The sequence below is a fragment of the Octopus bimaculoides genome, chromosome 28 (assembly GCF_046866305.1).
Source record: "Octopus bimaculoides isolate indiv1 chromosome 28, ASM4686630v1, whole genome shotgun sequence".
In the NCBI taxonomy this organism is placed as follows: domain Eukaryota; kingdom Metazoa; phylum Mollusca; class Cephalopoda; order Octopoda; family Octopodidae; genus Octopus; species Octopus bimaculoides.
The window spans coordinates 2230482-2242981 of NC_142955.1; the positions used below are offsets into that span (position 1 = coordinate 2230482).

Genomic DNA, 12500 nt, shown 5'->3' on the forward strand with positions numbered 1-12500 from the left:
CCAGTGAGGATCAAACTAACAAGACCAGTGCTCTAACCACTGAGCTACCCAGAAACTCATAAGAAGAGAGCCACATAGTTAGACAAACAGACAGACTCCCATTTTGTTCACTGCATGTGCATTTTATAAACTGACCCCTCACCATGGCCCTCCAGTTCACTTCATGCACTTTGTCAAATTCCCCTAATCTTCTCCTAAACAAGGGAGCGGAATACTTCAGGAGACACAGCACCCATGAAGACATTTTTGGTAACGTACCCTTAAATTTTTTTTTTTTTTTTTCATATTTACTTTTCACTTTTAAGTATGTTTTTTTTTTTTTGCTTTATTTTTTATTTTTGCTTACTAAGAAATTATCCTGATTTGGTGTTGTCAATGAGGGTGGTGATGAGGAGGAGAAGGAGGGTGACCGGTGACCGGTGCTGATGACAATGACAATAACGATGATCATGATAATGACCATGACGATGGTGATGACGACAACGACAGTGATGATGATGATGATAAATGATGGAAACGATGTCTTCCTGCGGCTAAAAACAACAGTAGCACCGTCCTCTATAGCAGGGGTTTTCAAACTTATTCTATCGGTCTCTTTTTGCCGAACCGCTAAGTTACGGGGACATAAACACACCACCATCGGTTGTCAAGGGATGTTGGGGGGGGACAAACACAGACACACACACACACACACACACACATATACATATATATATACATATATACGACGGGCTTCTTTCAGTTTCCATCTACCAAATCCACTCACAAGGCTTTGGTCGACCTGAGGCTATAGTAGAAGGCACTTGCCCAAGGTGCCACGCAGTGGGACTGAACCCGGAACCATGTGGTTGGTAAGCAAGCTACTTACCACACAGCCACTCCTTAGGCTTTACCTTAGGGACCCCCTTATAAACGCTTACGGAATTTATACATAAATATTTGCTTAAAATAACATATATTTTTACATTTATTTATTTAACAGTATTTAACAAATAGGTTTATTGCCAATTAAAAGATTTCGATTAAAAAACATATATAAAATCAAATTGCCCATAAAAAGTATTTGCTGTCCACGGACCCCCTGTGGTCCGTGGACCACAGTTTGAAAACCCCTGCTCTATAGGACCAACACATTTAGTTGGCAAATATATTTTACGATTCCTTGCTGTTACAGTTTATTTCTCAATCAGAGATTTAATATAAATTATTTCTGTCTTTTACAAGATTAACGACAGTGTGTCGCTAGAGAAAGGATATAGTATTTTGCGATTGGAACGAGTTTAGCAAAAGAGACCTGGGGGGAAGGGGTCAGGGGTCGATTTGTTTGACCAAACCCTTTGAAGGCGGTGCTCCAGCATGGCCACAGTCAAATGACTGAAGTTTGTGAAAATAATAAAAAAATACAACAGGAGTGGCTGTGTGGTAAGTAGCTTGCTTACCAACCACATGGTTCCAGGTTCAGTCCCACTGCGTGGCACCTTGGGCAAGTGCCTTCTACTATAGCCTTGGGCCGACCAAAGCCTTGTGAGTGGATTTGGTAGACGGAAACTGAAAGAAGCCCGTCGTATATATGTATATATATATATATATATATATATATATATATATATATATGTGTGTGTGTGTGTGTCTGTGTTTGTCCCCCCCAACATCCCTTGACAACCGATGCTGGTGTGTTTATGTCCCCGTAACTTAGCGGTTTGGCAAAAAGAGACCGATAGAATAAGTACTAAGCTTCCAAAGAATAAGTCCTGGGGTCGATTTGCTCGACTAAAGGTGGTGCTCCAGCATGGCCCCAGTCAAAAGACTGAAACAAATAAAAGAGTACAGAGTATGGTTCTGGATCACATTTGAAATGTCTTTTGATCACAGGTGTGCCCGGAGATGGATGACCTGGGGTTAAATAACACCAGCTATAGAACCACCACCACCACAGACACACAGACACACACATACACATACACAGTCACACACGATAGAAGGCATACCGTATCTACTGGCGCCAGTACTTCCCTCTCAACTACCACCCCCACTGCGACCGTACCCTCTTGCCTATTTTACTCACGGCCAGTGTCACCACCACATCTACCACCACCTTTACTACTGCTGCTCCTACAACTACAAGTACCACCACCACCACCACCACCACCACCGCTACTACTACAACAACGACCACCACAGCCACTACTACTACCACCGCCACCACCATCATCACTATCACCAATACTATTATGACAACTACTATCACTACTACTACCACCACCACCACCATCACTATCATCAATAAGACTATGACAACCACTACTACTACCACCACCACCATTACTACTACCAATACTATTATGACAACCATTACCACTACTACGACGACCACCACCACCAATACTACTATTTTTTGCTCCATAACTGCTACAATCACCACCACCACCACTATGCTCCTCTTGCCACCACTACTACCCACTACAAGCCCCAACTTCCACCTATCTACCCCATCACCCACTACTATTACAGATTGGATTACTTTAAATCAATTGACCTACTTACAGGTGTGTGTACAGGTGAGTGTGTGTGTGTATGTGTGTGTGTTTGTGTGTGTATAGGTGTATATTCATGTGTTGTATGCTTGTAGAGGACACGTGTGTATGCATGTACAGGTAAATATCTATGAGTGTACAGGTAAATACCTGTGGCTGTATAGGTGAACACTTGGGGTCTGTACACCCGAATATATATATATGTATATATATGTGTGTGTACATATAAATAACTATATAGGTAAGTGCCGTTTGCATATGAATATCTATATGCGTGCGTTTATGTGTACAGGTGAATGCTTGTGTATATGTGTGTATACAGATGAATGTGTGAGTGTGTATAATTGATTAGACATGAATACCTTTGTGTCTATACATATACACATATATATTAGATGTACCCATGACGCATGGAGGCACAATGACCCAGTGGTTAGGGTAGTGGACTCACAGTCATAGGATCGCGGTTTCGATTCCCAGACCGGGCGTTGTGAGTGTTTATTGAGCGAAAACACCTAAAGCTCCACGAGGCTCCGGCAGGGGATGGTGGCGAACCCTGCTGCACTCTTTCACCTCAACTTTCTTTCACTCTTACTTCCTGTTTCTGTTGTGCCTGTAATTCAAAGGGTCAGCCTTGTCACACTCTGTGTCACGCTTAATATCCCCGAGAACTACGTTAAGGGTACACGTGTCTGTGGAGTGCTCAGCCACTTGCATGTTAATTTCACGAGCAGGCTGTTCCGTTGATCGGATCAACTGGAACCCTCGACGTCGTAAGCGACCGAATGCCAACAAAAATGTCTGTATAATGGAAAAATTGGTTTCTTTTATTAACTGAACGTTTGAAGTAGATAACCCTGGCTAAACTGTTTGACAACGTGGTGGACCGCATACTATACAAGCACCAAAATTACTAAACAAAAAGGGCTTTACTTCCGCCGTTCTCTGTATATTAGTTTCAAATTCTGGCACAAGGCCAGCAATTTCGGGTTGGAGGTAGAGGTGGGGCCAAGTCGATTTCATTGACTCCAGTGCACAACTGAAACCCATTTTATCGATCTGGAAGGGATGAAAGGCAAAGTCGACCTCGGTGAAATTTGAACTCAGAACATAAAGACAGACGAAATACCGCCAAGCATTTCGCCCGGCGTGCTAACGATTCTTATTTCTTTATTGCCCACGAGGGACTAAACATAGAGGGGACAAACAAGGACAGACAAAGGGATCAAGTCGATTACATCGACCCCACTGCGTAACTGGTACTTAATTTATCGACCCCGAAAGGATGAAAGGCAAAGTCGACCTCGGCGGAATTTGAACTCAGAACGTAACGGTAGACGAAATACCGCTAAGCATTTCGCTAAGCATTTGTGAGTGGATTTGGTAGACGGAAACTTAAATAAGCCTGTCGTATATATATGTATATATATGTATGTGTGTGTATATGTTTGTGTGTCTGTTTGTCCCCCACAACATCGCTTGACAACCGATGGTGGTGTGCTTAGGTCCCCGTAATGTAGCGGTTTGGCAAAAAGAGACCAAAGAATAAGTACTAGGCTTACAAAGAATAAGTCCTGGGGTCGATTTGCTCGACTAAAGGCGGTGCTCCAGCATGGCCGCAGTCACATGACTGAAACAAGTAAAAGAGTAAAAGAGTAAAGACTTACAAGAAATTAGTCCTGGGGTTGATTTCTTCGACGGAAACCCTTGAAGGTGGTGCTCCAGCATGGCCACAGTCAAATGACTGAGACAAGTACAAGAATAAAACAATACAACTATAATGTGGTCCAGAGGTCAACGTTTTGGACATAATGGGCAGCGGGGGTGGGGTGGGGTCAGTGGTAATTGTCTATTGTACTTTACAAGTATTTGGGGGGTTCAGTGTTTAGAATTGAAACCGGTGCCATTTTGACCTTTGGAGGTCAGAGTTTTATATAAACTAATTGTTTTTTTTAGGTGTAATTAAGATAAAAACACAAAAACAAAAAGTAAATAGAATAAAATAAGATGTAATGAAATGCAGCAACCATAATTTATAGTTTGTTGTTCGTTTAATAAGCGGTGGGGGGGGGGGCGAGGGAGGGGTTAGATTTCTATGCTAACGACTTTTGTCGTTGTTGTCGAAGTCATTGTCATTAACACCACCACCACCACCACCACCATCATCATCATCATCATCCTCATCACCACCACCAACACCACCATCATCACTATTATCATCACCCTCATCATATATATATATATATATATATATATATATGTATATATATGTATATGTATATACAAGAATAAGGGCAGGGAATCGTCAATTAGTAATAGAATTAATAATTAACAATTTTGCCAAGTAGTTCAGTATGAAAAAACCTTTATCGGTAAAACCATTTATCATCATAAATATACAGGGATTAGCATTGAGTTGCTTCTCCAACATACTGAAAATTTAGAAATAGCAGTCAAAGAACTACTGATTTTAGAAAAATTTGTAGTTTAAAATCAGTAGTTCTTTGACTGCTATTTCTAAATTTTCAGTATGTTGGAGAAGCAACTCAATGCTAATCCCTGTATATTTATGATGTATATGTATACATATATATATATATATATATATATATATATATATATATATATATATATATATATATATATATATATATATATATATATATATATCGAAATCGTTGAAGTGGCTGATGACAGTACCGCCTGATTGGCATCCGTGCCAGTGGAACGTTAAAAGCACGATTTGAGCATGATCATTGCTAGGGCTACGCACTGGCCCTTGTGCTGGTGACACGTAAAAAAGCACCCACTACACTCTCAGATTGGTTGGCGTTAGGAAGGGCATCCAGCTGTAGAAATTCTGCCAAATCAGAATGGAGCCTGGTGTAGCCTTCTGGCTCTCCAGACCTCAGTCAAACCGTCTAACCCATGCCAGGATGGAAAGCGGATTTAAACGACAATGATGATTGATATATATACATATATATATATATATATATATATATATATATATATATATATATATATATATATATATATACATGTACACATATATATATATATATATATATATAAAGATTTTATTACCTTCGTGCGCTCAGGTCAGCGGATCCGTTTCAAGAAAAAGAACAAGAAACTTCCTGTGAGAAATGAAAAGTGGAACGATTATTGGGAAGTGACTGCAGATTTACCTGGGTGCCAGGCATTCTTTCCCATCCCAGTTATGGAAAAACCTGACATTTTGGTGTGGTGTGAAGGAGGAAAAGTTGTAAATCTAGTTGAGTTAACGGTTCCTCATGAAGATAATATGGACGCCGCGCGGGCTCGAAAGATGGACCGTTATGAAAACCTCCTCGAGAAATGTGAAGATGCAGGCTGGAAAGCGGAGCATTTTCCAATCGAAGTCGGAGGATTTGTAGGAAACAGTGTGAAACGACTGCTGTTATCGTTAGGCCTAACTCATCGGAAGGTAAATATCACCATGACCGATATCCAAAATACAGTGGAGAAGGCTAGCCACTGGATTTGGTTAAAAAGAGACGATGAGCGATGGTTAGAGAAATATTGAGCTTTGTTTAATAATCAGTTGATCTAGCAAGCGGGGCCTCATATCAGTGAGGGGGGCCGGTGCGCATTGATGCCGTCGAGAGGTAGGCACCGAAACGGCACGCATTCTCTCCTGATGACCCCATACACTTGCTGGCTTCCGGTATGCGGAATTCTTGACTGGTAGCACTTGCATGTGCAAGTTGTTTGCAAGACACACATATATATATATATGTGTGTGTGTGTGTGTAAATATATATATATATGTAAATATATATATTTATATACACAAGTTGCATAATATATCTTTCAACTTCTCTATTTTATCTTTTACTTGTCTCAATCATTTGGCTGTGGCCATGCTGCAGCACCGCCTTTATTCGAGCAAATCGCCCCCCCCAGGACTTATTCTTTGTAAGCCTAGTACTTATTCTATCAGTCTCTTTTGCTCAACCTCTAAGTTTCAGGGACATGAGCACACCAGCATCGGTTGTCAAGCGATGTTGGGGGGACAAACACAAACACACACACACACACACACACACACACACACACACACACACACACACACACACACACACATATATATATATATATATATACACACACACATATATATATATATACATATGACAGGCTTCTTTCAGTTTCCCTCTACCAAATCTAATCACAAAGCTTTGGTCGGCCTGAGGCTATAGTAGAAGACATTTGCCTAAGGTGCCATGCAGTGGGACTGAACCCGGAACCATGTGGTTGGGAAGCAAGCTTCTTATCATGCAACCACACCTGTATATATAAATATATATATATATATATATATATTTATATTCTTATAAGGGCATTACTATACAATAACACCTCACGCCATGAGGGACTCTAAGGTCAGACTACTATAAAAAGCACATTTTAAAATGTGCTTTTTATAGTAGTCTGACCTTAGAGTCCCTCATGGCGTGAGGCATTATTATATAGTAATGCCCGTATATAAATATAAATATATATTTCGGGAATAAATTATGGATTTTTTCCCTTATGAGGTTTTTTCACGCTAGCTACTTGATAAATTCTTGTAAAAGAATCGTCCTATTATTGAATTTATATATATATATATATATATATATATATAGTTTTTGGTCATACCAGGACCATAGAAGTAAAAACGTAACCAAGTTGCCAGGCAGTAGGATTGAACCCAGAGCCATGCAGTTAAGGAAGCAAAATGCTTAACCACGCAGCCATACTTGTACGTATCCATGAATATTTCATTTCTGTTGTTTATTGAACTTATCACCGATCCCTAAATCGAAATTTCAATAGTTTGTGATTAATGAAAATCACACTGGACAAGGATATCATTCAAAGTTGACCCGGATGCACCTTTGTCACGAATAATACCTCTTTAAACGTCACGTTGGCTATCATATTATCACGTTGAAGATAAATTTCATACAAGCTCATGGTTCCCGATAATAAACAAATTGTTCGTTAAAGTTGTTTGGTGAGAAATTGCAGTCTGTCTTTCTCGGCTACAAGAGAATGCCACACATACATACATACATACATACATACATACATACACACATGCATACACACACACATACATACATACACACACATACATACATACAAGCATACATGCATACATACATACATACATACATGCACACACACATACATACATACATACATACATACACACATGCATATACACACACACACATACATACATACATACATACGAACTATGGAGAAATTTGCAGTTGCTCTATCCACATTACAAGTCCAGGTTTATACCAGTAATTATTGAGGCACTGAGTTATGTCACACACTGTCTAAATCTCAATCTTGAGAAATTAGGCTTCTCAAAACCAGAAAGGAGAAAGCTGGAACTATATATATATATTACAATAAAATTTAAGGTACTCTCAAATCTGGATGGTTGTACATTCACAGATTTTTAAAATTTGAAAATCCTACAAGACTAGGTGGAAAGCGCTTTATATGATTTATAAAACATGTGACATATTAGTAAAAATCTGTAAATGTACAACCATCCAGATTTCTGAGTTTAAATTTTTTTCTAATATATTATTCCTGTACATCACCTCCAAACCTTCCAATATATATATATATATATATATATGTGTGTGTGTATATAAACTAATATATATATGTATGTATATGTTTGTGTGTCTGTGTTTGTCCCAGCCACCATCGCTTGACAACTGATTTGCTGTGTTTACATGCCTGTAACTTAGCAGTTCGGCAAAAGAGTCGAATAGAATAAGTACTAGGCTTCAACTGTAAAAATCTGTAAAGCTTTCCAGAAGTTTACCATTTAGGTATATATGAACATGTCTAGATATGCAACTATATGCATGAGAATACATACATAAAACGAAACATACAAATCTACACATATACTTACATACATACAAACAAACAAAAATACCCTGTTGTTGATGTTGAAATTCCAATGAAGGAACTTGGGATCTAGGTTAAAAACCGGTTCTTTCTCTATTGGCAAGAAATCTTGAAATAAAACTGAACAATGACATACATAGGGGCCCTGGGATATGTCACACACTGCCTAAATACCAATCTTGAGAAATTAGGCTTCTCAAAACCAGAAAGGAGAAAACTGATCTGAAGACTACATCCAACCCATCACTGGAAAAATCTGTAAAAATTTTCATAAGTTTATCATTTGAATATATATGAGCATGTCTAGATATGCAACTATGTGCATGAGAATACATACATGAAGAAAAACTTACAAATCTGCACATATCCATCTATCTAGATATACAAACAAAAATACCCTGTTGTTGATGTTGAAATTCCAATGAAGGAACCTTGGGTCTAGGTTAGAAACCGACTCTTTCTCTCTTGGCAAGACATCTTGAAATACAACTGAACAATGACATACATAATACATACATACAAGCATACATACATACATATCAACTATTGAGAAATCTGCAGTTACTCTATCCAGATTACAAGGTCAGTTTTATACCTGTAATTATTGGGGCCCTGGGATATGTCACACACTGTCTAAATACCAATCTTGAGCAATTAGGCTTCTCAAGACCAGAAAGGAGAAAGCTGATTCGAAGACTACAGATCCAATCCATCAGTGGAACTGTAAAGATCTGTAAAACTTTCCAGAAGCTTATCATTTAAATATATATGAGCATGTCTAGATATGTAGTTATATGCATGAGAATACATACATGAAACAAAACATACAAATCTGCACATATACATATATAAATATATGCATATATATATATATATATATATATATATATATATATATATATATATATATATATATATATATATATATATATATATGTACATACCTACATCTATATGTATACATACATGCATATATGGATACAGGACATTAAAAAAAACGTTAAACACAATGAGAAACGAAAACAGAAAACGAACTTATTTCGAACATGCAACATAAAGAGTATATCCCTTCATCAGTTGTCCCAGTACCCCTTGACTGGTTCTCATGCCGGTGACACATAAAAAGCATCATCTGAAGGTGGCTGATGCCAGTACCCCTTGACTGGCTCCCGTGCCGGTGGCACGTAAAAAGCACCCACTACACTCTCGGAGTGGTTGACATTAGAAAGGGCATCCAGCTGTAGAAACTCTGCCAGATCAAATTGGAGCTTGGTGCAGCCTCCTGGCTCTCCAGATCTCAGTCAGACTGTCCAACCCATGCCAGCACAGAAAACGGACGTTAGACGATGATGAAGATGATCTTTATATAAAGTACATGTCTGAACAAACAAGAGTGGATTTATTCACCAAGTTGGATATGTTATCTGCATACACTGCACGAATATCAGGTGTGAAATAATTCCGTGTTGTGTTCGATGTTCACCTGGTATGGTTTGAGGTACCTAGCAGGGTACCTCAATTTAAGTACCTAATTCAAACGTTCGACTGAAACTCTTCAAGGTGGAGCCCCAGCATGGCCACAGTCAAATGAATGAAACCGGTAAAAGATAAAATATATATATATATATATATATATATATCAGACATAGGCTGTGTGGTAAGAAACTGGCTTCACAACTAGATTGTTCCAGGTTCAGTCCCACCTTGTGAGCGGATTTAGTAGAAGGGAAACTGAAAGAAGCCTGTTGTATGTGTGTGAGTGTGTTCGCGTCTGTGTTTGTACCTTACCAACGCTGGGCAACTGGTGTTGGTGTGTTTACGTCCCTTACTTGTTCAGTAAGGTTGAAGGCTTTAAAATTTCTTCATGAAGGAAGGGAGGTAACTAGAGATGGACGGGAGTAGAAGAGAAAGAGTAAAGTTAGGTAGCGAGGGAGCGAGTGTCATGTAAACACAAGACGGGGAGATAAGTAGAAATAAAGAAAAGAAAACGAGAGTAGCGGGAAGAGGGAAGAGTGAAGTATTGTTAGAAGACGAAGGGGAGATGATAATTTCTCTCTGGCCAGAGATCAAGAGGGAGAGACAGACAGGAGAAAGACTGATAGTAGTAGAGAATGAGTATAAGAACGCAAGGTAAATTTATGAAGTGGTAAGAGGGAGAGAGAAGAGATAGAGAGTGTTGCGTGGCAGTAGCTTGAGAGAAAGTAGGAGTATATAGAGTATTGGAGGGGTAGAGAAAGAGGAATAACAGGAGAGAGATAAAGGATTGGGGTAGTGGTAGGAGGAAAGAAAGGATTGCAAAACAGTAGCATGAGAGAGAGAGTAGAAGTGACAGAAGATAGATATATAGAGAGAGTATGAGAGGGGTCGAGGGAGAGAAAGGCAGAAAAGAATGATAGACAGAGAAAGAGAGGGAAGAGCGATAGACAGATAAGGAGAGACAAAGAAAGCTGGAGAAGTGCGATAGATAGAGAAAGACACAGGGAGGGGTGAGTGATAGAGAGAAAGACCGAATGATAGCAGACGATCGAGGATGGGAAATGGGAGCGAAGAAGCGAGTTGCAGACGATCGTGAATCAGCAAAGCAGATAATGTGAGGTAGTGGCGCCAGTTGAGAGAAGGGGAGGTAGTATAAGTTAGAGGGAGGAAAAGAAAAGCAAGATATATATATAGAAAGAGGGTTTTGGTGAGTAAAGGGGTGAGAGAGAGAAGGAATAGTGTGTGAAAGAAGGAGTGTGGAGTAAGAGGAGAAAGAAAGAAAAGAGAGATAAAGATGAGACGAGACAAAGAGGGAAGGAGAGAGAGGGGATGAGTCACAGGAAAAGACTTGAAGAGTATTAGGGTAGGAGGTAATAGGGAAACAGTAAGTGATAGAGTGAGTGAGGAGAGAAATTAAAAGATAGAGTATGTTTGAGGGAGAAAGAGTAAGATAGTAAAAAGAAAGAGAGGGGAGAAGAGGGAGGAACAAGCAAAACGACTGAGTTTAGTGATTGAGATAGAGTAATGCAATGACAGAGAGGAGGGGTTAGAGTGATAGAGAGGAAAAGAAAGATACTTAGAGATAGATAAGGACAAAGAGAGGGGTGTGATGAAATATTAAAAGTGCTGATAGAGAGAAAGAGAATATGCGCGCGCGTGTGTGTATTAAAGATACAAAGAGAGGATGGGAGGGAGTGAGAGACTAAGTCCCACGAAGAAGTAGGAGGTTGTTGCTGTTATTTAACCCTAGGTTTTCTTTGACATTGCCCAACCTATGGCCAAAGTCGGTCTTGCCATGATCATTATGTATCTAGAGCTGCAGGGCTATGTTATTACCCAGTAAGTCGGCGACTTTTCAACACGTTGGGATGTATTGTAAAGAAGGTTTTGGGTGCTATTTCTAATTGGAGGAGCATTCGTGTATGTGTATGTGTGTGAGAGAGAGAGAGAGCGTAAGGGAAGGTTAAAAGGTTTGAGGGATGGGATAAAGTTGATAGATAAACAGATAAGAGGGAGGTGTAAATAGGTAGATATGGGGGGAGGCTGAGTGGAGGCGCAATGGTCCAGTGGTTAGGGCAGCAGACTCACAAGGCTTTGGTCGGCCCGAGGCTATAGTAGAAGACACTTGCCCAAGGTGCCACGCAGTGGGACTGAAACCAGAACCATGTAGTTGGGAATTGAGCTTCTTACCACGTCCACTCTTGCGTCTATATTTATTCATTATTATTTTTTATTTCCTTTTTTTTGTGGTCGTTAGTGCGGATGGTCGTAACACGCATAGGTCGTAAGTCGGGAAGGTGTCTATTGAAATCTAGTAAAGCGGCGAGCTGGTGGAATCGTTAGCACGCTGGGCAAAATGCTTAGCGGTATTTCGTCTGCTGTTACGTTCTGAGTTCAAATTCCGCCGAGGTCGACTTTGCCTTTCATCCTTTCGGGGTCGATAAATTAAGTACCAGTTACGCAGTGGGGTCGATGTAATCGACTTGATCCCTTTGTCTGTCCTTGTTTGTCCCCTCTATG

At 39.7% G+C, this 12500-nt stretch overlaps 1 protein-coding gene across 5 annotated transcripts in view; it reads left to right on the forward strand.

Annotated features, from left to right (window-relative positions):
- Positions 1–12500, forward strand: part of LOC106881747 (uncharacterized) — a 53822-nt gene that overhangs the window by 13183 nt on the left and 28139 nt on the right. For 3 of the 5 annotated variants that reach the window (XM_089344362.1, XM_089344363.1, XM_089344361.1), the window contains one exon: positions 1–249. This exon is cut by the window's left edge and continues 510 nt beyond it. The exons of the other annotated variants lie outside the window; for them this stretch is intronic. In XM_089344362.1, the coding sequence (XP_089200488.1) occupies positions 144–249 (106 nt within the window). In that variant the 5' untranslated portion in view covers positions 1–143. The remainder of the gene's footprint in view (positions 250–12500) is intronic. 5 annotated transcript variants of the gene reach the window in all.